Source organism: Perognathus longimembris, chromosome 1, assembly GCF_023159225.1.
Source record: "Perognathus longimembris pacificus isolate PPM17 chromosome 1, ASM2315922v1, whole genome shotgun sequence".
In the NCBI taxonomy this organism is placed as follows: Eukaryota; Metazoa; Chordata; class Mammalia; order Rodentia; family Heteromyidae; genus Perognathus; species Perognathus longimembris.
The window spans coordinates 108,295,040-108,322,642 of NC_063161.1; the positions used below are offsets into that span (position 1 = coordinate 108,295,040).

A 27,603-nucleotide genomic window follows, 5' to 3' on the forward strand; every position below is an offset into this window, starting at 1 on the left:
CCGCCTACCCAGTCCAGAAGTCAATGAACACGCGGCGGCCCGTCTCTTCACTAGAAATTAGAGAATTTTGGCTTAGGCTCTTTCGGACTTTAAGGCGAATGTAGTGGAGAGTATCAGGGTAGTTTGGACCACGAGAAAGGAAATAAAAGCCCTCTCCGGAACTGAGTGTGGAAACGGAACCTTAGGAGGCTGGGTTGGAAGTCGTGTCGGAAGGAAGAGCAAACACTCTTTGCTCAGACTTACGACTCTTCGTCCTGGGCACTTCACCGTGCGGCGTGGGTTCCGGAGATCAAGGTTGAAACTGTAGGACGTCGCCTCTCTTCTCAAAGCAAGAAAGGTCTGGTGGGTGGGTTGGGGACATGGTATGTGAATTGCTGTTTTGTGATCTCCCTTTGGAGCAGTCTATCAGCTGTTGGGTTTGGGGTAAGTGGGATCTGAGTGCCTCAGCGCTAAACGAGAGAGATAGGGTGGGTGTGCAACTAATATGCTCTGGGAAACACTTCCATCAGCCTTCGTAATGTGTGTGTATAAATATGTTACATAACATACATACATGTTAGATAACATATAGTATTAACAGTTCTGTGTTCTAAAATTAGAACTGGATTGTGATCTTGATGTCACCGCTAATTTGTTCATGGCATTGAGAAAGGGACTTCATCTTTTCCTGCTAATTTGAAAAGTGGGATGCAGTCACACTGCTTTAAACAATGCAGACAGGAAAAAAAAAAAGGTACCTCATGCCTGTAATCCTAGTTACTCAGGAGGCTAAGATCTGAGCGTTTGCAGTTCAAAGTTAGCCCAGACAGGAAAATCCATGAGACTCCTAATCTCCAATTAACCACCAGAAATCCTGAAGTGGCTGTGGCTCAAAAGTGGTAGAGCCCTAGCCTTGAGCAAAAACAGCTCAGGAACAGAACCCAGCTCCACGACTCTGAATAACATAATAAAAAGTAGCAGCATATCCTCATTGTGGTTAAGTAGAAAACCACCTTCTATACCTGTATCTATATATGTGTAGATGTTGTACCAAAGTGTATTCACAGGGAATATATATGTGGACGTATGGCATGAGCACAATATCCAGGGATAAGTTTGAAAGCAATACAATAGGAAGTAAAATATAGTTTAGAAGAACAACCGACACAGAAGGTCAGGGGAAGAAATTGTCTCATGTGTGAATTATGAGAAAGAATTCCTTTTTCATAAAGAACATTTCTATTCCCACCAGAACACACTGGCCTTCATGAAAGCCAACAGAGAAACAAAGCGCCTTTTTGTGGGGGGCCTTAGCCAGGCCATTTCTGAGACAGACCTACAGAATCAGTTCAGCAGATTTGGAGACGTTTCTGAGGTGGAAATCATCACAAGGAAAGATGAACAAGGTAAATTAATGTTTTACCAAGTGGTTAGAGGAAAGGAAAATACTACAGAATAAAGCAACTCCAGGGGTAAATATAAGCTCTAACTGCTAAAAGTGATAGGAAATATTATGTATGTTATAGAACTTAACTATGATTAACAACTACAACTTGTGATTTCTTGTATGTTTTCAGAGTTAAAATTCTAGCATTAAGAGTATCCCATTGGGGCTGGGGATATAGCCTAGTGGCAAGAGTGCCTGCCTCAGATACACGAGGCCCTAGGTTCGATTCCCCAGCACCACATATACAGAAAACGGCCAGAAGCGGCGCTGTGGCTCAAGTGGCAGAGTGCTAGCCTTGAGCGGGAAGAAGCCAGGGACAGTGCTCAGGCCCTGAGTCCAAGGCCCAGGACTGGCCAAAAAAAAAAAAGTATCCCATTAAGTAGAATATCACTAACATAAAATCAAAGTGTTTCCTTTAACTGATTTTTTTGCTTACACAATTTCTTGCAATAATAAATTTCCAATAACTCATCAACGTAGGTCGTTCCCTGGATATGTGTTTAAATAAATGCATTTTTACTTTTTAGGAAGTTCACAGAAAGTCTTTGCATATGTCAACATCAACATAGCAGAAGCAGACCTGAAAAAATGTAAGATTGTCATATATTTTCTATATTCTTTTTCAGTTGGTATCATTGTGAGACTTGGAATAACTTTAGTTCTAAAACTCAGCTTCAACAGCAACTTTAAAACATATAGAGGGACAACCATGAACAAGAGAATGTTGATAACCTACATCTCAGATGGTTTCAGTTAAATCCATTAGTGTCAGAAGATCTCTGACACCACATGTTGGTGGATTTGCTCAAAAACTCCTCTATTGGTCTGGGAATGTGACTTAGTGGTGCTTACCTAGCATGCGTGAAGCCCTGGGTTCCATTCCTCAATACCACATAAACAGAAAAAGCTGGAAGTAGTGCTATGGCTCAAGTGGTAGATCACTAGCCTTGAGCAAAAGAAGCTCAGGGACAATGCCTAGGCCCTGAGTTCAAGCCCCAGGACTGCCCCCCCCCCCCAAAAAAAGAAACAAAACTCCTCTATTTTCAGCCAGGCTCATATCTAAAATCCTAGCTATTCAGGAGGCTAATATCTGGAGGATTGTGGTTAGAAAACAGGCCATCAGAAAAATCTATGAGACTCCATCTCCAAAATAATCAGAAAAGGTCAAGGTGGATGTGTGGCTCAAGTGGTAGAGAGCCAGCTGAGCAAGCAGAAAAGATTTGCATATTCTCTCATTATTTGGACAAACGGACAAACATTCATAGACACTACTGGTACATATATATCACTGGGTATGATGTTACTTTCCTCAGTCTGTACTTTTCTTGAGCAGTTAATCCTTGTCATTAAATACTGTTAGGACCAAATGTTAGAATATGCTTTTGTGAAGCCATATCTTTGAAACTGATATTCCTTGTTATGAGTTTTGTAAAGCTCAAAGTGAGTGGTGACTTTCAGTGAAGAGGAGTGTCTTTCACTGCTAGTTACTTGGAGGTCAGAAAGTAAGTAAAAAGAACACGTTATTAAAAGGTTATCAGCTTTTTATAATGTCATTTGCAAAAATGATTGCCCTATGAGGTATAGGTAATAAATAGGAAGTTATGGTTAAGAATTCATTAGTTATGCTATGTGAGCTGTGGCACACAAAATTCTAAGCTCCAGATTGTTTATCTTGTAAATGGAAAAAACGATAATATTAGCCTTATGATATTATTATGAGGCGTAAATAGTAATTAATGGCTATTAGTAAAGAATCTGATAACAGATATTTAGAAACAGCCACTTTCAGTTACTTTGCAAGCTATACTATGGTAATTGCATGAAATGATAAAGAAAAGTAAACTTCTATAGGATTCTAAAATACCTTGACCACCCTGGAGCGATTTCATTGTTTCATAGTTACAGAATGAGAAGTAACAATATCAAATAAATGTCTGTTATTCACCAAAAGTTCCTGAGATTAGTTTAACAAATTCTAGTTTACACATTCTTTTTCATCATAGTCATTTTAGTAACGTTGAAATAGGGAGTATAAGAAATCTCTGGTATGCAGGCACCGGTGGCTCACACCTATAATCCTAGCTACTTTGGAGGCTGAGATCTGAGGATTGTGATTCAAAGCCAGCCTGGGAAGAAAAGTCCCTATGACACTTTATCTCCAATTAACCACTCAAAAACCACAAGTAGAGACTAGGAATTTAGCTTAGTGGTAGACTGTTTGCCTAGCATGCATGAAGCCCTGGGTTCAATTCCTTAGTAACATATAAACAGAAAAAGTCAGACGTGACACGGTGGCTCAAGTGATAGAGTGCTTGCCTTGAGCAAAAGAGCTCAGGGACAACTCGTAGGCCGTGAATTAAAGCCCCCCAACCAACAAAAGAAAAAAAGAAAAGAAACTTCTGGTAAGTGTTCATAGTGGAACAAAAACACAAGTCTCTCTATATCACATTTTCTCTCTTCTTTTTAAGTGTGCTTTTATGCCAAACAAATCCACTTTCTTGCTACAAAGTAATTAGAAGAAAGCATGTGCTGAAATGTATTTTTGCATTACCATTTACTTTAGTAATGATTCTACCTTACAGGTATGTCTATTTTAAATAAAACAAAATGGAAAGGTGGAACACTGCAAATTCAGCTAGCAAAAGAAAGTTTTTTGCACAGGTAAGATTTGTCTCACATGGATTTAAGTCCTATTTATATTACAGTCAAATTCTCTTAATTTATTTGAAAAGTAAATAACATATGGTATTAGCAAATTCATACATTGCAAGTAGAGCTGCTATCACTCTCGTTTCTGACTCTCTTTTACCCTAGACTTTACAGATAAAGGATTTATTGTGTTTATGTGTATACATGTTAATATATAAAAACACATAACTGTACTCTCTTCAAACCTTCTGTGGTAGTGTTGCCTTCCTTCTCCTTTAAATTTCAAAAATTGAATATTTAGACTATTTCTCTCTTTTTATGATTGTAGATTATCTTTGAACATATCTCATATATTCACATGTTTCTTGGGGCTTATGGCAAAAAGCGGAGTTGTTGAATCTTTTTGAGTTATGTCTATTTAAAGTTTAATAGATACTACTGAATTGTTTATATTGATTTTGGCTGTTAATGCTATTGTCATTCAAACACCTACAGATATTAAATAGCCACATGAGAAATAAAGGAGTAATGTACATGATTTTAGAAAAAAAATATATTGTTGCACTATTTTTATTTATTTAATTATTTGTCCAAACTGAGAGGTGAACTCAGGACTTACACATGCTAAGCAAATGCTCTACCACTGAGCCATGCCCCACCTCGTTTTGCTTTTAAATTTGTGTTTAAGGTATGGTCTTGTAAACCAGGTGCAGGTGGCTCATGCCTGTAATCCTAGCTGTTCAGGAAGCTGAAATCTGAAGATAGCTTTTTTTTTTTTTTTTTTGCCAGTCCTGAGCTTTTACTCAGGGCTTGAGGACTCTCCTTGGCTTGGCTTCTTTTTGCTCAAGGCTAGTCTGCCACTTGAGCCACAGCACCACTTCTGGCTGTTTTCTATATATGTGGTGCTGAGGAATCGAACCCAGGACTTCATGTATATGAGGCAAGCACTCTTGCCACTAGGCCATATTCCCAGCCCTGAAGATAGCCTTTTGAGGCCAGCCTGGGCAGGAAGTCCATGAGACTCCCATCTACAATAATCTTATCCCAAAAAAGCTGGAAGTGGGTTGGGGATATGGCCTAGTGGCAAGAGTGCCTGCCTCGGATACACGAGGCCCTAGGTTCAATTCCCCAGCACCACATATACAGAAAACGGCCAGAAGCGGCGCTGTGGCTCAAGTGGCAGAGTGCTAGCCTTGAGCGGGAAGAAGCCAGGGACAGTGCTCAGGCCCTGAGTCCAAGGCCCAGGACTGGCAAAAAAAAAAAATACAAAAAAAAAAAAAAAGCTGGAAGTGGTGCTGTGCTCAAATGGTAGAACACTAACCTTGATTAAACCAAGGTCAGAAACAATGCTCAGGTCCTGAGTTCAAACCCCAGGACCAGCACCAAAAAAACCAAAAAGATAGTACTCTTATAATTTTGCCAGTACTGACATCAGATGGAGATCATCCATCATACCTCTGCCAACCAGTTATCTAGGTTATAAGTATGTACCAATCTAGCTTGTTTATCAGATAGTATCTTGCTAACTTTTGCCCAGGTAGTCCTCAGACCTTGTCTTCCTATCTCTGCTTCCTAAATAGCTGGGTTTATAGGAGTATGCCACCCTACTGAACAGAGTTAATTTTTAGAGAGAAAAAATTAATTTGGGAACTTTTTTTTTTTTTTTTTGCCACTCCTGGGGCTTGAACTCAGTGTCTGGGCACGGTCCCTGACCTTTTGTGCTCAAGGCTAGCACTCTACCACTTGAACAGCTCTACTTACAGCTTTTTGTAATTAAATGGAGTTAAGAGTTTTTTGGACTGCCCTGCCCAGTCTGGCTTCAAACCCTGATTCTCATATTTCAGCCTTCTGCATAACTAGGATTATAGGCATGAGCCACCAGCTCCTGGCATTTTTTTTGAACTTTCAAAATGGGAAACATGTAAGAGTATGTAGATGAAAGGTGTTAGGCTATAGCTAGTACTTGCATAGCATGTTTGAGGCATTGGATTTGACACCAATACCATATGTAAAAAGAATATAGCAGCGGAGTTTATGGTCCATGGTCTCCAGGTCTGCCATGAAAAAGTGCTGAGACCTTTGCTGGACCAGAGCACAAATGGGAGTGGACATTGGGTTGGGAAGACTGGAATAGAAAGTCAGGATGGAAGGTGTCTCCATGCTTAATTCTATGCTGCTTATTCACCTACAGGAGGGAACTGGCAAATAAATTAGAGATTATGGAATGCAGATGGTACAGCAATCAGTGATGTTTTCAAAGAATAAAATGATAAGTGGGAAAAAAGATACCTATTATAGCTATAGGATTATCTGGTTTGCATTTTTATTGTTTAGCCAATAAACTTGGCTTGAACTCATGGCCTGAGCACTGTCCTTTGGCTTCTTTTGCTCAAAGCTGGCATTCTACCACTTGAGCCATAGCACCACTTCTGGCTTTTTCTGTGTGTGTGGTGCTGGGGAATTGAACCCAGGGCTTCATGCATGCTAGGCATGCATTCTACCACTAAGCCACATCACCAGCCACTGGCTTGCATTTTTAAATGCATATACACATATATATCTAATGTGTATAGATACACATATATACACACACGTGTGCCCATGCATATGCACACACACACATACACACACACACCTGTGTAAAGGCTGAAGTAATAACAAAGCATTAGGAACAGAATGTAAAATGAGGAATATGTTTTGCTTTCTTTGCATTCCTGTGTTTGCCATTTATTTTGCAATGAAATGTCTTCTATATTCTGAAAATAGTATGGGCCATTTTACTATAAGCAAAATGTTGTTTTACTTTGGCTTGTAATGCTGTGAACATATTTATAGTGTACATGTAAAGTCAGCTGAAGGAAAATAAGCATTTGTGTGGTTCATTATTTTAACTATTTTCTTTGTAATTCCTGTTTGATTCAGGTTGGCCCAAGAGAGAGAAGAAGCAAAAGTAAAGAAAGAAAAATCGAAAACAAGCAACTTCTCTGGACAGATAGGAGGAATGGATTTCCATATGAAAGCTGTGCCAGGGACAGAAGTCCCAGGACATAAAGTGAGTGTTCTGTTAGCCTGAACCAGTCTAGGAATTGACACCTGAAACCATGTGATTGTGATGTCATTTTTTATCTTACTTTGAAGCATTAACATAGATTACACTTATGGTTTTCAGTGTAGATTTACAGTCAAGTACTCATAGTTCTCTGCCATTTTATATAAAGAGAAATCCAAACTCAGTAGGAAGCTGTGTCCCAAGTTATATAGGGGGTAAGAAATATATACAGATCCCAAGATTGTTTTTTTTTTGTTTTTTTTTTTTGTTTTTTTTCCCCCCAGTCCTGGGACTTGAACTCAGGGCCTGGGCACTGTTCCTGAGCTTTCTTTGCTGATGGCTAGTGCTCTACAGCTTGAGCCACAGTGCCACTTTTGACTGTTTCTGAGTTGTTTATTGGAGATAAGAGTCTCACTGACTTTCCCACCCAGGCTCGCTTTGAACTGCGATTCTCAGATCTCACCCTCCTGAGTAGCTAGGATTGTGAGCATAAGCCACTGTCGCTCGGCTCAAGACTGTCTTCACTACCAGCTGTTTTTATGTAATATCCTCCATGATGGATTTGGGATTAAATACCTACTTCTTTTATTTTCTTTCCTCTCATACTTCTGTTTGAGAGCTCTTGTTTCATTGTAAGACATTAAATCCAGCAGTATTAGTAGCCCATTATTTAACTTTTAAAAAACTATATATATATATATATATATATATATACACACACACTGTGGCCTTTTGTGACATGTTTGTTTGTTTGTGTTTTAGAATTGGGTTGTGAGTAAATTTGGAAGAGTCTTACCTGTTCTTCACCTTAAGAATCAACATAAACATAAAATATCCTTTGTCATTAGTTTCTCAGGGTAATTATTATTTATTAAAGTGATAGATGTTCACAAAATACACTTGGGATCTCACTATCTCTGTTGATAAATCTTTAGGTGTTTTACAGGTTATATGTTCCCACTTTCTAGGCAAGATCTATTTATCTACATATATATGTATATATATATAACAATTTAGAGAAAATGAGAGAATATCATGACATTTTGTACAGTTAAACAGTATGAAATATAAATACCAAAGCATTTTGCTTATTTATGGATCTTATTACATCTGGATTCATAGCCATTGGTAAAGTAGATACAGAGTAAAGAAAGAACAATGCTTATTGTGAAGATTTTTAAAAATTGATATGAGTTTGGATTAATAGAAAAGTGATGAGGCTGGGAATATGGCTTAGTAAGGTAGACTGCTTGCCTAGCATGCATGAGGCACTGGATTCAATTTTTTGGTACCATATAAATAAAATAAGTAAAAGTTTAAAAAATAGCTAAAATTTTTTAAATCTTTAAAAGAAATGATAAGATTAATTTTTCCAAAAGAGGAAAATAGTAGGTAAAAATATCAAATAAGCAGGGAAACGGTGGGTAGGCAAATAGTATGGAGTACAGAGTGAACAAATATGTTGCCTGTTCAGTGAGGTCAGATTATATCTGAGACCTTGAAGAGCTGATATGATGGACTACTGTGCATACGGTGTATATTATCAGAGTTTTTATGCAATCCAAGTAATTTCTGCCAACTTACAATGTAGATGTTTTGTTTTAACTATGAAAATGTCATAGAGGGCTGGGAACGTGGCTGAGCGGTAGAGTGCTTGCCTAGCATGCATGAAGCCCTGAGTTCGATTCCTCAGCACCACGTATATAGAATACAGCCAGAAGTGGCACTGTGGCTCAAGTGGCAGAGTGCTAGCCTTGGGCAAAAAGAAGCCAGGGACAGTGCTCAGGTCCTGAGTCCAAGCCCCAGGACTGGCAAAAAAAAAAAAAAAAAGAAGAAGAAGAAAATGTCATAGAAAACTCAATATCATAGGTCCTACAGGGCTATCACTTTATTTGATGGGAACTATGTAAGAGCCTGATGGCAGCAGGCTACAGATGAGATAGAGTAAATATGACTTGGCTCAAGAGTAAACAGTACTGTCAGGTGCCAGTGGCTCATACCTATGATCCTAGCTTCTCAGAAGGCAGAAATCTCAGGACCGAGATTTGAGGATCCAGCCTGAGCAGGTAAGGTAAGTTCATGGAGCTAACCACCAAAAAAAGCCAAAAGTGGAGCTGTGGCTCAAGTGGTAGAGTGCTAAACTTAAGGGGAAAACAGCTCAAGGACAGCAGTCAGGTCCTGAGTTCAATCCACAGAACCAGCACACAAAAAAAGATGAAAAGGATTAAACAGTATTTGTTTATTTGTTTCATACCATATTGACAGGTTTTGTTAATACTTGGTGCTTTTGCTTTGTTCCTTGACTCTGGGTGACATCATGAAATATGATCCATCAAAATACTGCCACAACCTAAAGAAGATAGCAGAAGATTTCACAAATACCATTCCCATAAGTAGCCTCACTTGGGAATTGGAAGGAGGCAATGATCCTATGAGTAAGAAACGTCGAGGAGAATTCTCTGAATTTCATGGTCCTCCACAAAAGATGATAAAAGTGCAAAAGGGTGAGGACTGTACTAGCTCCAGAGGTTCTGCTATAATTCAAAGAGCAAGTTGTAGAACAGATAATAACACATCAACACAGCAAAAGACCACACAGAAGATAGCTTGTGATCCTGTTACTCCTTCGAAATCATTTTCTGTACATGATGTTCCTCCTCAGAAACCTCAAAATGTACATTTTCAGACTTTTAGCTTACAATCTTCCCAGAGAAAAAATAGCATGTCTGATGATGATATTGATTCTGAAGATGAGTTGAAAATGATGATCGCAGAAGAGAAAAACTTACAGAGAGTTATATGTTCCTCAGTAAATGACTCTGAAAATGAGCCCTTTGAAATCGTAAAAGATGATTTCAAATTAGATGTTCACAAAACAAATTTAGGTATCAATAATGATGCCTGCTATGTTAGTGAAAATACTGCAAAAAATGATTCTGAGTATGACTCAAGTGATACAGATGAAATCATTGCAATGAAGAAAAACAGTAAGGTTAGGAACAGTGAAGAATTTTCAAAAACAGAAACGTCTATACAAAAGAAAACATCTTTCAAAAAGAAAGAACTTTTTGATCACTGTATCAAAGTACAAAAAAGAAAAAAAAAGCAAAAGTCAGTCCTCAGTCATGGAGTGACACTTCTTAATCATAATCCTCTGTCTAACTCCAGCTCCAGCAGTAGTGATGATGAGTCTGAGAGTGATGAGGAATATAAAGCCATGATGGAAAACTGTTCCCGTATCAATCTCACATTGGCTGATTTGGAACAGTTGGTTGGTACTGATCAGAAGATTCCAGAAAAAGATGCTGAGACTTATGGCCCCGAAATAACCAACCACTGCAAGTCTGACATAGCCTCCAAGAACCCCAAGACTCCCAGTAACCTCTATAGACACCGACAGTGTATAAGTCCTGAGGAGATTGTGGCTTCCCTTTTAGAGGAAGAAAACACTTATGATAATCAAAAAACAAAAGAAAAAAACTTAAAGCCAAAGTTCCAGGCATTCAAGGGAGTAGGCTGTCTTTATGAGGAGGAATCAGTGAAAAAAAAATTGAAAAAGACCGTTGCCTCTAATAATGTTCATGAGGATCCCAGTTCTTTGAAACATGAACATCCCAATAGCATTTCCGGGGAAAATAGATCCCCATACACCAATGACCCATCTGCATGCCAATCTGCAAAGAAAGTGGATGGCCCAAACCATATTCAGCCTCAGTTTACACTTGAGAATAAGGACCATAAGATAGTATCCGCTAATGGTCTTCAAAATGGAGGTAAAACTTCCTGTCTGTTACCATTAAAAAGTAAGAAATCCTTAACTATGTCTGTAAAGACTCACGAGATGGGCTTTGACAAAGATACTTCCCATAGTACCAAGAATCAAGAAAAAGCTTCAGAGGAAGAAGGGTCTAATTCAAGCAGCCTCACATCTTTGGTGAAACTATCCAAGATCTCTCCCAGCAAAGACAAGAAAAGCACATCTGATTTCTCACTTTCTATCAGTAACTCATCAGATGTGATTACTAAGGATAAGCATGCTGAAGACAATCAGAAGCGTTTGGCAGCCTTGGAGGCAAGGCAGAAAACCAGAGAAGTACAGAAGAAGCTAGTACACAGTGCTCTGGCAAATTTGGTGAGTATATTTTCATTCTGTAAATTTAATAAAATGCTCTCCAAGTCCAGCCTTTCCATCTGATGAAGGTAGATGTACCCACTTAAGAGTTCATTGTCATGGCATTCACGAGTTTGACTTTTTGTGTCCTTAAGTTAGGAGCTTTTATAACTGCAAAAGTACATCCTAAAGGAAGTGAAACTAAACTGTTGAAAATATTCATATAAGCCAAGCACTGACAGCTCATGCCTAATTGCTAATATCAGAAGTCTGTAATTTAAGGATGGGGTTTGAAGCTAGCCAGGGAAATGTCCAAGAGATTCTTGTCTCCAATGAGCCAGGGAAAAAAAGCTTGACTGGAATGTGATTCAAGTGTTAGATCCATGAGCAAGAAAGCCTAGCAAGAGCCCAAAGCACTGAGTTTAAGCCCCAGAATCAGTTCCCCCACCCCCCCCAAAAAAGAAGGAAGGAAGGAAGAATTTTTTTGTGTTTGTTTTATATGGGAACTGAAGTTTGAACTCAGGGCCAAGGTACTGATGCTTAGCTTTTTCACTCAAGGCTAGTGTTCTACCACTTGAGCCACAGCTCTGCTTCTGGCTTTGTGTATGCATGCGTGTGCATGTGTGAGCATGGTGGTTACTTGGAAATAAGAGTCTGAGAGACATTTTTGCCTGGGCTGTCTTTGAACTGTGATTCTTAGATCTCAGCCTCCTGAGTAGCTAGGATTACAGACATGAGCCACCAGCACCCAACAAGAAAAAAAATACTTTATTTAAAATTTTCTTTTATCATTTCATTTATAAACTCCAATTGGAATAGTTATTTCTATCTTTCCGAGATTTATTGTGATGAGCCTTTTCATTCCTCCAGTGGTTCCCCAAGTCCATACTTAAGTGCTACATTTACAGAATGAGGATAATGATCCTGACTCTCATGATTGGCACTCAAGTAATCAGTTCTTTCTATGAGGCACCAAGCCAGTCAAGTGCTGGGATACATGAGAGTTAGATAAGAAGTAGAAGAGCAGCAAAGGATAGGAAAGATACTGTAGGAAAAGGGAGCAATTTGTACAAGAGCATGTATTTTCAGTGAGGCTGAGACTTATGGATTATAAATTAGAAGGAGATGAAGCTATAGTAATAAGCATGGTTGAGTTGTGCTGAGGCTGGACCTCATTCTTAAAGCTGTAAAAAACGCAATGAAGAGTTTTAAGGCATTGAAGACTAGTAAGGTTAGTTTTATACATTTTGGATCAGGAGCTGGCAAACTTCAGCTTACAGGCCATTCATTGCATAGCCCATTTATGTACAATTACACAGCTAACAATGTTTTGGTTTTGTTTTGTGCCCATAGTAGGCTTTAACTCAGGGCTTAGGCTCTGTCCCTTAGCTTTTTCCCTTAAGGTTAGCACTTGAGTCACTTTTCCACTGCTAGATTTTTGGCATTTAAATGAAGATAAGAATCTCACAGATTTTCCAACCAGTAGCTAGGGTTACAGACATGAGCCACTAGCATATAGCTGTTAAGAATTTTTTTTTTTTTTGGTTTGTCGTGGGGCTTGAACTTAAGAATTTTTTAAAATATAAGACAGAGACCCTCTGTGGTCTGCAGCATTTAAAATACTTACCATGGGCCCTTTATAGGTAAAATTTTTCAACCTCTTGGGAGAAATCCTTCAGACCATGACAAAACCAATGAATTGAAAAGATCATATCTAGAACCAGAGAGAGCCTTCAGGTTGAGGGCCTGAATCAAAGCAGGATGTTGGGAATACACTAAAAGATACCAAGATGGTCAATTGATAGGACTTGATCACTGGATGTGGAGAAAAAGGTGTCCTGAGTTTCTCTCTGGGACAAATAGATGGTAATGGCACTCACTAGGAAAGGAAAAGGACATAAGATGGCTGGAGAAGGAGATGATGGCTTTTAGACATGACTTGTCTTAAAATATGATGCTTTTGGTGATCCCTAGGATGGCCATCCAGAGAAAAAGTCATCACACATCATCTTTGGTTCTGATGGCGAAAGTGAGACAGATGAGACACCTGCTCAGGAGCAAAACCACCCAGGAGAGAAGCTGGTAAAAGTAAGATATTCCAAACATCCCTGTGGACATTGATTTGCTTTACAGACTTATGCATCCCTCCCTCCCTCCCTCCCTCCCTCCCTCCCTCCCTCCCTCCCTCCCTCCCTCCCTCCCTCCCTCCCTTCAGAATGGTCTTTCTATATAGTTCAGGCTAAATTTGAATTCACAGCTAGTCATCTTGCCTCAACCTCCCAAGTAGATGGGATTACAGACTGTGCCAACTCACTCAGCAGAAGATCCATTCCTGTCTACTACATAACAGGATTTCCACTCAACTGCCAGTTCAACAAAATCCTCTGGGAGCTATACTGAGACCTGGAACTCCCTAGGCCACCACACACAGAAATGACAGGGCTTTACAATATCTGCAATATTAGGTCAATGTTAGTGAAAGAGTACAGGAAGTCTTGCATACAATAATTATACCATGAATCCAGTAGCCTTGGGGAGCATTTGAAGTAATGATCCCAGGGCCACTTAGAAGTGCTTGAGTCAGAAGTTTCCATCTCACCTACCCTACCACCTAACTTGTTCCTGGTAGATGCACCTGGGTTGTTGGGTTTTATATATGGGAGGTTCCATTATAAAGGAAATCCTGATTGCCTCAGTTAATTAACATATATTTTCATCTAACAGGAGTCCATGGGTAAAACAACTGGGAAGCTGTTTGACAGCAGTGATAATGAAGAATCTGATTCTGAAGATGACAGTGACAGGTTCAGGATTAAACCACAGTTCGAAGGCAGAGCTGGACAGAAGGTTAGTGAAGACTGAAAATAGAAAAGCTTGCAGCATGCCTTATATTTCAGGGCAGTCCTTAAATCTAAGTAAATACAGAGAGGCCTGACCTCTGATTGGTTCAGAGGTGATACAGTGCAAATGTGAATGATGTGAATGTCTGAGAGGAGGGAAGTATACTTGGTGAGTAGTCTGATAAGCAGTTTATTGAGAATCTGGTTGTCACTTGTGTCTACTTTTTATCCATGTAGCTCATGAATTTACAGTCACACTTTGGCGGTGATGACAGATTCCGTATGGACTCTCGGTTTCTAGAGAGTGACAGTGAAGAGGAGCAGGAAGGTAAGTACTTTTTTGTCCTAACAGTCCTGACACAGAGCTGGGAGTATGAGAAATCATCCAATGTACCTTTTTCATTTAACATACACCGACATAGCACTCCAAGGCATTCAATTGAGTGTATAGTCAGATGTTTATTTAACTTAATATCTCTTGTTTACACAGTTAGTAATAGTTCCTTGAAGCTGCAAGTAGTACAGGAATCGGTAATATATTTTATCTCATTCCTGGCATGATAGAGAAAGGTAAGTATTGGTGAGGGTATGACAGTTCACATTTGCCTTTCTAGGATTTTTTTTTCTTTTTTGGGGATGAGGGGGAACTTTTTTGTTTGTGAGAGTTCATACTTGCTTTGTAGGAATTTATTTTTCAGGACTTTGGACTTGCTAGGCAGGTGCTGTACTTGAGGCATATCTCCATTACATTTGCCTTTCTAATAGGAAGTCTTTCTCTTTCTCTGGTATGTTGTGAGTTACATGTTTGTTATAATGTATCATTAAATGCATCCATACTTGAATATAGAAGAATGATGATGATATCATTCTATTTCCTGTGACATTTTTTCACAGCACTGATTCCATACATCTATAAGCCCTTACCTCCTACATATTCATCTTAAGTAAGCTACTGCCTTTCCCACTCCCCAATCTCATTATCATTTTCTTCTGTCATTTTCTAATTTTGTTTTTCTCTCCTTCTTGTGTTAAATCTAATGTGCAACTTGATCTGTACTGTTAATACTTCAATACTTTTTCAAGTACAATCTTTAACTTGATCCTCTTCATTTATTTATTGCCAGTACTGGAGTTTGCTTGATTGCCAGTCCTGGGACTTGAACTCAGGGCCTGGATACTGTCCCTGAGTTTGTTTTGCTCAAGGCTAGCACTCTACCACTTGAGTCACAGCACCACTTCTGGCTTTTTCTGTTCATGTGGAACTGAGGAATCAAACCTAGGGCTTTATGCATGCTAGGCAAGCACTCTAGCACTAAGTCACACTCCCAGCCCATGGGCAAGCACTCTTAAACACTACGAAATCCCTCTACCCTTTTGTTTATGCTGGTCCGGGGGCTTGAGCCACAAGGCCTGGCTACTCCCCCTTGAATTGCTCATGGGTACCACTCAGCCACTTGAGCTACAGCTCTGCTTCTGGCTTTTCTTTTGAGTACTTTATTGGAGGTAAGTCTCCCAGACTTCCTGGCCTAGGCTGGCTTCAACCCTCAATCCTCAGATCTCAGCCTCCTGAGTAGCTAGGATTATAGGCATGAGCCCCTGGCACCAGACCTTTTTTTTTTTTTTTTTAATAATTTTTTGAAGTAAAGTAAATTGGACTGTGTCTATCTATCTTAGACTTTCAAGTAGCAAGGATAGCAGGTTTTCCGTTGAAGATGAAGTCTAGCTCTTCATTGTGAAGATGCATCATGAACTCTTCTGCCTGAGCTGCCCACAAACCAGGATCTCAACAATCTCAGCCTCTCAAGTAGCTGAGCCAGGGGCACCTGGTTGACCCTCCCTTTTTTTTTTTTTTTTTCCCCAGTCCTGGGGCTTGGGACTCAGGGCCGGAGCACTGTCCCTAACTACTTTTTGCTCAAGGCTAGCACTCTAGCTCTTAAGCCACAGCGCCACTTCTTGCTTTTTTCTGTTTATGTGGTGCTGGGGAATCAAACCCAGGGCTTCATGCATGCTAGGCAAGCACTCTACTGCTGAGCCACATTCCCAGCCCTGCTTTTCTTTTTAATACAAAAATACATATAAATAAAAAGTTAAAAAGGCAAAAAAAAATAGTTGAACATTGATATTTTCATTATATTATAACCTGGTGTGTAAGTGCTTCATAATTTTCAACTTTTATCATGTGTGTTCATTTTGTTTCTGGAAATCCTAAATTCCAAATGGTTTATAAAACTTTTCTTGATGGAGTTAAAGACTCTACTTTGAACCTGTAGGCCTTTTTTCCCCCTGGTTTCTGTTATTTGTTGATTTCCTGCAATAATTTGGAAGCAACTTACAGGCTTAAGCTTTTTTCGTATTTCTAACAGAAACTGTTATCAAAACTAGTTTTGTTTTCTGATATTTGTTTGTTTCCAGTAGTTTAGAGTGACAGCTTTATGGAGTTCAATGGTGCATTATTGGTGGGGCACATGGATTTATTTCTATACTACCAAATCAAAAATTAAAGCAACTGTTTTCTAATGTGTCACATTAACAGTTATTAAATTACCATTTTTATGGCCAAGTGACAGTTACTCACACCTGTAATCTTAGTTACTTAGAAGGCTAATATTTGAGGATCTCTGTTTGAAGACAGTCTGGGCAGGAAAATCCATGAGGCTCTAAACTCCAGTTAACCACCAAAAAAGCTGGAAGTGAAGCTATAGCTTACTTACATGGTAGAGTACTAAACTTGAGCAAAAAAGCTCAAGGACAGCACACAGGTCCTGAGTTCAAGTCCCAGGGCCAGCAAAATAAATAAATAAATTTCCATCTTTCACTATCAATCTTATTCACATGCAATGAGGATTACATTTTTAGAATATTTTTTAAAAATCAGTTTTCTAATTTCATAATCAGTAGCTTGCTTTTGTTCTGTTTTCAGTCTTTATTTGCCAGACTTGCTACTGAAGCCATTAAGTCCAAATTCTACATTTATATTTAGGAATAAATGTAGAAAATTTTGTTTGCTGGTCAAGTGATTTTTGGGTTTGTTGTGCTTGTAGATAGGGAGAATGGCAAAATGTGGTACAACTTTTCTCCTATCTTGACTTGTTTTGTTCAGGTGCTTCATGTGGTCTTTTAATTTATCCTTTTTTTTTTTTTTTCTCAAAAGAGGTAAATGAAAAGAAAAGCACTGAGGAGGATGAGCTTGCTGCAGAAAAAAAGAAAGCCCTGAATGTTGTGCAAAGTGTCTTACATACCAACTTGAACAATCCTCTAAGCAAGGGACCAGCTACTAAGAAATTTAAGTATGGTTTATGTCCTGACATTTCTAGTATATTTTCCTTTGCCCTAAGTGTCTTAACTGAGTTTACAACAAGTTGATTCAGCCAGGTGCTAGTGGCTCACACCTACAATCCTAGCTTCTCAGGAGGCTGAGATCTGAGGATTGAGGTTCGAAATCAAACAGGGGAAAGAAAGTCCAAGAGACTTTTATCTCTAATTAATCACCAAAGACCCAGAACCCAGCACTCTGACCCTGAATTAAAGTCCCAGTACTGGCCACACACAAAGTCTAAAATCTAGGCAATTGATTAAAGGTCTTTCAAGTATTACTTAAGCTCTACCACTGAGCTCCTTGCTCAGCCTATCCAGGTCATTTTTAACTTCCTGGGGCAAGCACTTAACAACATGTATTGCCTCCTAATAATAGCCTTACCTTTAACTCAGTGATTTACTTTAAGAAACTCATCTTAATTTTTTTTTTTTTTTGGACCAGTTCTGGGGCTTGAGCTCAGGGACAGTCTTTTTATTCAAGGCTAGCACTCTACCACTTGAGCCACAACACCACTTCTGGCTTTTTCTGTTTTTGTGATATTGAGGAATTGAACCCAGGGCTTCATGCTAGATAAGCACTCTACCAGTAAGCCACATTCCCAGCCCTTAAATTATTTTTATATATTCTATATCGACATACAGGTGTGTTCTATATCTATAGATTCTATCTATAGAATATCTATACATAGATGTTATAACAGCATTTTTTCCATTAGTTAAGCCATTTGGAAACCAGTTTAAGTATTCTAAAATTATTAAGCTGTATTTTGTAACTTATGGACATTTTTAAGTGTTTTAATTTAGAGAGAATACTATAATGAAATCCTTGGATATCATCAGGGTTGGTTACCAAAATGTGACCCATTTTCTCTTCTCTACTTCTGTTCAACCCCTGCCCTACAAAGTGAAATATTTTATATAAATTCCTTGTAGCACATCATTTTGTATGTATGTAACTTAGTAAGTTTAAAATTTTTAAGGTTTCTGAAAGATCCAGGGAAACTTAAAAGTAGATAAGAAGAACCAAATTCTCTTCTTTGATTTTATTTAGCTTCATTCTGCCCCCTAATTAGAGCCTTCCTAGTCTTCAAGAGTTGTTTTACATGTGTATTCTGAAGATTTCTTCTAACCTTCTTTCTTTTTTACATAGGGATGTCATACATTATGATCCCACAAGGCATGACCATGCCACTTATGAAAGAAAAATGGATGATAAAACCAAAGACAGGTAAATTGAGTTATTTTCTACCTTAGTTCCTGAAACTGCTGAGATACAGTGCTGAGATACACTGGTTCAGACTGTAGGTGTTTGCTAGCTCTCTGTCTAGGATTTTAGAAAAGATGTTATTTTTTTAACTTTCCATTTTTTCTTTGCATATTTCATTGTTATTAAGTAGTTGTACAGAGTAACAATTCCCTCAGTCATGAGCACAATACCATTTAATCAGTGTCACCTCTTCATCCACATTTTCCTCCTCTCATTTCTACCCACAAGCTAAGATTTATTTTTAAACTGAGGCCTACAGGTTTTTCTGGAAAGTAAATATGTTAGTAAATATGACAGTAAATATGTTAGGCTTTGCAGATCAAATAGTCTGTGATTGACAGCCCCCCTCTCCCTATATAGTAGAGAAGCAGCATATGAGGGAGGCTGTGTTCAATAAAATTTCTAATGGACACTGGAATTCACCTTCTGTGTAATTTTTACATGCTGTGAAGTCATTTTTTTCCTTTATTTCAGACTATTAAAAAAAATACATAAACTGGGAACAGTCACTGGTGACTCAGACCTAAAATTCTAGCTATTCAGGAGGCTGAGCTCTTAGGATCATAGTGTGAAAGCAGGAGAGTCTATGAGACGGTTATCTCCCAATTAACCACCAACAGCCAGAAATAGAGCTGTGTTTCATGTGGTAGAGCACTAGCCTAGAACAAAATAGCTCAGGAGGGCTGGGGATATAGCCTAGTGGCAAGAGTGCCTGCCTCGGATACACGAGGCCCTAGGTTCAACTCCACAGCACCACATATACAGAAAACGGCCAGAAGCGGCGCTGTGGCTCAAGTGGCAGAGTGCTAGCCTTGAGCGGGAAGAAGCCAGGGACAGTGCTCAGGCCCTGAGTCCAAGGCCCAGGACTGGCCAAAAAAAAAAAAAATAGCTCAGGAACAGCACCCAAACCCTGAGTTCAAGCCCAGGACCAGCATGAAGTAAAATGAAAAAGATATAAGCAGGAAGCAGCTGTGATCTAACACATAGGCCACAGAATTTGGCAGCTCCTGCTTTACATCATGTTTTCCCAAGAATATCATAGGTTTGATCTTCAGCTAGGAAATATTTCTAAAATTTCATGTCATTTTTCTTCTGGAAATTAGGGGTTTCTGTAAGGTCTGGGCTACTTAAGAAAAAAAAATCCTCAAGTTTTAGTCTCAATTCTCACATTTCACTGTAAGAAACCATAGAACTGAAAAATGGCTCCAGTGGTAGGGTACCAGCTGTTAGCAAAAACCCCAAGCAAGAGTGGCATTGATCAAGATCATTATACTCATAAATTGACATGTTGAATTAAAACCCCTTTGTATAACTACTTAAAGATAATTAAATAATAGCTGGGCACTGATGGCTTATGCCTGTAATCCTAGCTGCTCAAAACCTGAGATCTGAGGATTTCAATTCAGAGCCAGCCTGGACAGGAAAGTCCATGCAACTCTTATCAACCATGAATATGAATATGGAACTGTGGCTTGAGTAGTGGAGCCTAGCCTTGATCAAAGAAAGCTCAGAGATAGTGCCCAGGCACTAAGTTCAAGCTCTAAGCTCCAGGACCAGCAATCACTCAATCAATAAAGCCACGCAAGGGAACAAGGCCATGAGTTCAAGTGCCAGAACCAGCCAAAACAAACAAACAACCAAAAACACGGGAGAGAGAGAGAGGTGTTAAAAAAGGAACTACCAGAAAATGGCAACACTTTTTTGAACATCTCCTTAGGAAAATATCCAAATTTTTTGTTTTGTTTTGTTTTTCTATTTCTGTATTAATACAGGTGACAGTGTTGCTAAACTTTCTATTACCACCTAACAAGTGTATCTCATCTTGCATTTTCTTCCCTGGCTCTTTTTACACACCATTACCTTCAACCTTTTCAAAAGCCATATCATTTCTACTAAGTTTTTTTCAAGGCTACACTTTTGGCTGTGACCCTAGTCTCAGAAGTCACATACTAAATCTTTGAGAATATTTTCCATGTTTTCAAAGAGTCATTTAGTCCAGCCCATCTTCATAGGATGGATAAATTAATTTCAGACTCTTGAAGCATCAGGGAGTTATGGGAACCAGGTTTAAAGCCACATATGCTAGCTCAGTGATATGTCTTAGAATTGTCAATGTGACACTTTCTTACTCAGTTTCATAAGAAGTATATCGCTCTTAAAACTAACCAGCTTGGTTCATTTTCTGAATTATGAACTGTTTCTGACTCTGAGCAGGCAGGTTATTCTGCTCCCTCCCATTTTAGATCTTTAACAACTTTGTGGGTTGGTCTTCTGCATGTTGTATGGAGTGTACTCTAATAGGAAAGGGTATGTTAGTCTTTGCTAAAAATTCTGTGCTGCAAAGTGCCATGTTTTTGTCTAAGACGAAAGAGAAAAGTATATTCATTTCTAAATATAGAGCAGATACATGGCAATATAAATTCCAAATGAGTCTAGTAAATATAGCACATGTCTACTTCATTTTGAAAACTGAGTTATAGGGCTGAGAATGTGGCTTAGTGGTAGAGTGCTTGCCTGGCATGCATGAAGCCCTGGGTTTGATTCCTCAGCACCACATAAACAGAAAAAGCCAGAAGGGTGCTGTGGCTCAAGAGGTAGAGCGCTAGCCTTGAGCAAAAAAAAGCCAGGGACAGTGCTCAGGCCCTGAGTTCCAAGCCCTCAGGACTGGCCAAAAACAAAACAAAAACTGAATTATAATTGATTCCTTTCCCGTTGCTTTGGTACAATTCCCAAAATTGAAAGCATCTTAGAAAGCATCTGAATTACTGTGTTCATTTTGCAGGCCCATTGAAGATAAGTGATTCCTCATAACTAATAGTTCCATTAATTTCTGTTTTTTTTTTTTTTTTTTTTTGGCCAGTCCTGGGCCTTGGACTCAGGGCCTGAGCACTGTCCCTGGCTTCTTCCCGCTCAAGGCTAGCACTCTGCCACTTGAGCCACAGCGCCGCTTCTGGCCGTTTTCTGTATATGTGGTGCTGGGGAATCGAACCTAGGGCCTCGTGTATCCGAGGCAGGCACTCTTGCCACTAGGCTATATCCCCAGCCCCCCATTAATTTCTGAATTGTAATTTAGAAAAGATAGGAGAATGTGCCAGGTGCTGGTGGCTCATTCCTGTAATCCTAGTTACTCAGGAGGCTGAGATGTGAGGATCCTGGTTGGAAGCCAGCCTAGGGAGGAGTCTAAAGACTGTTATTTCCGGGCTGGGAATAGGGCCTAGTGGCAAGAGTGCTTGCCTCATATACATGAAGCCCTGGATTCGATTCCTCAGCACCACCTATATAGAAAAGGCAAGAAGAGGCACTGTGGCTCAAGTGGCAGTATGCTAGCCTTGAGCAAAAAGAAGCCAGGGACAGTGCTCAGGCCCTGAGTCCAAGCGCCAGGACTGGCAAAAAAAAAGAAGACTGTTATTTCCAACTAACCACCACTGGTGGTAGAGCTTAAGCAAAACAGCTGAGACAAGCCCCAATACTGGCACAAAAGAGACAAGGGAGAGGTAAAGACAAAGTAAGGGAAGAAGAGGGAAGGAGAGAAAGAGAATATGAACCAAGTTATATTTGCATTTGTTTCAGATAGTTTTGTATGAAAGAGTTTGTTGGTCAAAATTCTCTGTAAGTCTTAATTATTAAAAGGATAGAATTAAAAGGTATCCAAGGATTTGACTGATGTTTAAGAATTGTTCAAAACTTGCCTTTGTGGATGTGCATGTTGTTATATGTAATTGCAGTAAAGCAAAGCGAAAGAAAAAACGGGAAGAGGCTGAGAAGCTACCTGAAGTGTCTAAAGAAATGTATTATGACATCGCTATGGATTTGAAAGAAATGTTCCAGAATCCAAAAGACACCAATGAAGAAGACATACCACAGAAAGAGGACTCTTCTGGGGAAATGGAGGAAAGCCATCATTCTGCAGCTCAGACAAGTGGGGACATACAGCCAAGCGGGTTCACATTCTCCTTTTTTGATTCAGACACTAAAGATGAAAATGAAGGTACTTTTCTTTTTTCATCACATTCTTTACTTCAAGCAGATTAAGCTTAAGTAATTGTCCATTCACTGTACTAGATTTACTATTGTCTGAATAAAGGTCTATTTCCTTGACTAAATAAACAATATGAGGTTCAATGTTACATGGCCATAAATGTGATTTGTGAAATTAACTACTTTTACATTTCAGGGAGAAACTTGGAACTAGCTGCCATATGTAGGGAAGCCAGAGAATAAGATTGTATCCCTTCTGTTATAAAACAGGAAGGTGTAAAACAAATAGCTTTCTTTCTTAACTGCTATTGGAGATGCTAAGACATGTAAAACTATTGCTGTTTATGAAAGGAGAAAGGAAGAAATAGCCTACGTGGTTTTATGTAAGTAGGCTGTGTCGCCATCGGTAGCTATAATTTTTCATCTTATTTCAGCCCCAAGAGGCCACAGATGGAAACACCTTTTCTTTATGACATAGGTCCCACTATATAACCCAGGCTGGCCTCAAACTCACGATCCTCTTATCTCAGTGCCCTGAGTAGTAGGATTATAAGAGTATATATCACCATGTCTGCCTAAAATGTCTGTTCTTCAGCAGCCTATTTCTTACCCAGTTTTTAAAATACATGTTCAGTTTTCTGGGAATTACCTATAAAAAGCAGGATAGACGATCCAGAAAGAAAAGTGCACACTAACTATAATTCGTGATTCTGTTTAAAAGATTAGCACATAAAGTAGCATCAGTGTATATAGTCATACTATGTTATTCCAAAAGGAAATATACAAATATAGCAGGGTTTTTTAAATTGTAAATAGGATAGTTTATTATGTGCTCTGATTATATAGTATTCTTGTAGGAAAGGTTCATTCCAGCACTAAAGTCTCTTGAATACAGTTAATTAAAATACTATTTTTTTTTAATTTGAGAGCCAAGTATGAGAAATTGTCCTTGAAATGAATCCTAGTTACCATCAACCTGGGAAATATTTTTAAGTAGTTGGGAACTTCTAGAGACTTGCAAGTGGTTGCCGAAATCTTGTAACTAGCTTTTTCAGCAGTCTAGACTGGAGTTTGGGGACTTGAAAACATTAAGATAAGTTCCTTTTCTTATTTGTAAACAAGCAGAAGGAAATCTCGTTTTTCTGCAGTGTGTTACATTTTAGACTTCTCAGTAGTACACATGCTGTGGTTATTCTATCTTCTCTTTTAAAAAACTGTGTTGTGCCAGGCACCAGTGGCTCATAGCTATAATTCTAGTTACTCAGGAAGCTGAGATCTCAGGATTATAGTTTGAAGCCAGCCCAGGCAGGAAAGTCCATGAACCTATGATCTCCAGTTAACCACCAAAAAGCTGGAAGTAGAGTTGTGACTCAAAGGGTAGAGTGCCAACCTTGAGCAAAAACATTCAGGAACAGTGCCCAGGCCCTGACTTCAAGCTTCAGGAGTGGCAGTTAAAAAAAAAAAAAAGTATAGTTCTTCATAAAACTTTAGTTTTATGATTTTCTTATTGTTATATTCCCTACCTAGTCACTCTAGCAATGCCAGAATTTAGATTGTGGTTTCTTTTAGTATTTGAAAATTGAGAAAGATAATGCTACTTATGAATTGAAGCTGAAGCTCAGTGGTGGACCACTTGCCTCACATGCAAGGGTTTTCTCCAGCACTGGGGGTAAAAGATTACTACCTATTTTCAACTGGTTATATTTGAATAATATATTTGAAATTTACATGTGTATATAGTATAATATTTAATTGTTCATTATAATTCCATCATCTTTTATTGTCATAACAATATAGAGAGCTATAGAGTTGAAGCACTGAAAACTGGGAAGACTGTCTGGCAAACAGATCCTCGTTTCCAAGATAGCAGTTCAGAAGAGGAGGATGTTACTGAAGAAGTAGATCATGGAAAGCCCAGCCCTGGGTAAATAGTTGGTGTAACAGTATATCTGATAATTGTATATTCTGAGTAGGACATGCCTTCGGAAGTATTTTGAAAGCATCTAGGCTTATCTTCACTGGACAGCTTTTCTAGAGTTCTCTATCCTTTTTTATAATGAAGAGTGTGATTATTTTTTCTCAAGATTTGTATAAAAATGTGTGGGAGCACAGACATGCTTGGAAAAGTGACCATGGATGCTACAATGGGCTGGGCATTGCCTCATGGGAACACTGCCAAAAAGACTAGCATTGTGGGAGTACAAGTATCAATAATTAGAGTGGGGAAGATATAGTTTGTACTTAAGTCCTTGTTATCAACGCTTCAAATAGAAAAAAGCGAATGTTGAATTAAGAGATGGGGAGAGTCATTTTAACTCAGAGCAATGTGAACTGAACAAAGCAGCTGTTTTTGAGGCATAGTTTATATTTTTAATGTATTCTTCTTCAGTATTCAAATAAAATAAGTATGGTGGTACACACTGGTAGTCCCAGCACTCAGAAGTCTGAGACAGGAGGATCACAAGTTCAGTCATTTTTGTGCTGCATAGTGAGTTCCAGGCCATTATGGTTTTATATACCTTGTCTTAAAAAAAGTGTGTGTGTGTGTGTGTGTGTGTGTGTGTACACATGCATAGGTATATATAAGATAAATTAACTAGTTTTTTTCTCTCCCTTTTCAGAGAAGAAATATTAACTGAAAATGAGACCATTAGATTTTTCTTTTTCTCTAAAAATGATAAAAGGCTTCATGGTAAGTACATTTTTATTAAATGGCAGTAGCATAGCTGTTGTCATTCTGCACTGGTCCAATAATTCACAGGTAGAATTCTGACCCTTTGTAATGTTGTATGGTTTAGCCTCCTACGTTACTTTCATACTAGTGTGTATTGACTTGCAAAGCTCCTGGAGAATCAAGAGCTCTCTACTCATTCATTATCCTCAACAAGGGCCTCTTTTGTTAATAAGGTCTTGCTTAGATGCTAACATATAAAACCTCCAGGTTTTTCAGTGCTCTAAAAGTTCACATAAAAACTCTAAGGCTTCTGGTGAATTCCTTGCTAAATCCTAGAACAAATAAAAAGTCATATATAATTATAAATGATCTATGAACAGTAAAAGTTCCAGCACATATTTCATTCTGAAAAAACATATTGTTCAAAGTTTTGGCTGGGTGCTGGTGACACCTGTAATCCTAGCTACACGGGAAGCTGGAATCTGAGATTGATGTTCAAAGCCCGCCTGGGCAGGAATGTCTGTAAGACTCATTATCTCCAACTAACCACCAAAAAAAAACAAACAAACGAACGGGGCTGGGGATATGGCCTAGTGGCAAGAGTGTTTGCCTTGTATACATGAGGCCCTGGGTTCGATTCCCCAGCACCACATATACAGAAAACGGCCAGAAGTGGCGCTGTGGCTCAAGCGGCAGAGTGCTAGCCTTGAGCAAGAAGAAGCCAGGGACAGTGCTCAGGCCCTGAGTCCAAGGCCCAGGACTGGGCCCCCCCCCAAAAAAAAAAAAAAAAAACACGGAAGTAGCACTCTGCTTTAAAGTGGTAGAGCACTAGCCTTGAGTGGAAAAAGGTCAGGGACAGTACCCAAGTCCTGAGTTCAAGCCACATGACCAACAACAGCAAAAATATTTGCAGAAATTTGTTTAAATGGTTTTAACTAGAATTTAAGACCTTGGTTATGCAAACCCAAGAATGTTTTCCATTTTAGTTATAATGTGTTACTTTGTGTTACTTTTTTTTCTCCTTATAGGTACTGACTTATTCTGGAGTGGTGTGGGAAATAATATGAGCAAGAATGCTTGGGAGGCCCGAACAAATAACCTGCTAATGGTAATTGTTTCCCCTCATGATTGTCTCTGCCAGTAAATAAGGTTCTGTCTTAAAATAAGGTTCTGTGTTAAAATTTCCCTGGTTTAAGAATAGCAGGAATAAGTGGACTGGGGATATGGCCTAGTGGCAAGAGTGCTTGCCTCCTATACATGAGGCCCTGGGTTCAATTCGAAAGAAAGAAAGAAAGAGAGAGAGAGAAAGAAAGAAAGAAAAGAAAGAGAGAGAGAGGGAGGGAGGGAGGAAAGGAGGAAGGGAGGAAGGGAGGAAGGAAGAATAGCAGGAATAGACATGAAGGTTTAGAAAGGATAAGAACTGAGAACCTGACTTAAACTTTCAGGATTCTAGTGATGGAAGGAACTTAAGATTATTTAATTGAACCTATGACTGTTGCAGGTGAGGAGACAGAAGGCTCACTTGTTTGGGTTACTGTTCCCAGAATGTAGCAGGACTAACAGGAAATCAGGAGGTTTTCAAAGACTGAATTATTATAGTGTCTTAAACATGTACAGCCAAAAGTTTGAATAGTCCTCATTATTCCAGTAAGCACTCCAAAATGGGTTCCACAACCCTGACAGTGACAGTGATCAAAATTTTACTTTTTGTTGAACACCTTGAGAAACAATTGGTATTTGTTATTAACAGAGGTTTTTTTATTTTATGATTTTTCTAGGAGTGTCGGAAGAAGCATAAAGAAGCCAAAAGGAAAGTGAAGCCAAAATAATAAATGTTGGCCTTTGTTTTAATATTGAATATAAAGAAGGCTTTCAGAAGAAAATTGACCCAGAAGGTGGTTTTAACTGACAAGAAATTTCAGAGAAGAATATTCAGAGTCTGGCTGATGAAATATTCTGGTTATGATCTTATTGTTCTGTGAAATTTCTATGTATTTCTTCCTAGAAGGCTACTGTAAAAAATGGAGCTGAGTGGGTGTGGTGTAGTACATACCTATAGCTCAAGCATTCAGGATGTTAAAGTGGAAGATAATTTGAGCCTGGAAGTTTTTGACCAGTCTGCACAACCTTAGTGCGAGGGGGAAAAATTGAACTTTTGCAAGATGAAATACAAGATACTCCTCAGTGCTTCTTGTTACCCTCCATCCTCAATAACTAACGGGCATTTTTGGCTTGGCTTTTGTTTTGTCTGTTGTAGGGCTTGAATTCGGGGCCTGGGCACTGTCTCTGAGCCC

The 27,603-nt window shown here is 39.0% G+C and overlaps 1 protein-coding gene across 4 annotated transcripts; it reads left to right on the forward strand.

Moving 5' to 3' along the window:
* Positions 1 to 3: 3 nt before the first annotated feature.
* Nol8 (nucleolar protein 8) lies at positions 4 to 27,449 on the forward strand. Of its 4 annotated transcripts, none has more exons than XM_048345034.1 (17): positions 4 to 337; positions 1,212 to 1,385; positions 1,954 to 2,016; positions 4,009 to 4,087; positions 6,998 to 7,127; positions 7,887 to 7,955; positions 9,439 to 11,256; positions 13,210 to 13,323; positions 13,960 to 14,082; positions 14,313 to 14,403; positions 17,227 to 17,362; positions 18,541 to 18,618; positions 22,383 to 22,645; positions 24,433 to 24,559; positions 25,257 to 25,327; positions 26,338 to 26,417; positions 27,088 to 27,449. In XM_048345034.1, the coding sequence occupies exons 2-17, from the start codon at positions 1,247 to 1,249 to the stop codon at positions 27,136 to 27,138; spliced, it is 3,432 nt and encodes a 1,143-aa protein (XP_048200991.1). In that variant the 5' UTR covers positions 4 to 337; positions 1,212 to 1,246; the 3' UTR covers positions 27,139 to 27,449. The 4 variants fall into 4 exon arrangements, with proteins under 4 accessions (XP_048200991.1, XP_048201075.1, XP_048201233.1 ...); XM_048345118.1 differs by having other exon boundaries at positions 1,232 to 1,385; XM_048345276.1 differs by having other exon boundaries at positions 4 to 268; positions 1,232 to 1,385.
* The last annotated feature ends 154 nt before the right edge of the window (positions 27,450 to 27,603 follow it).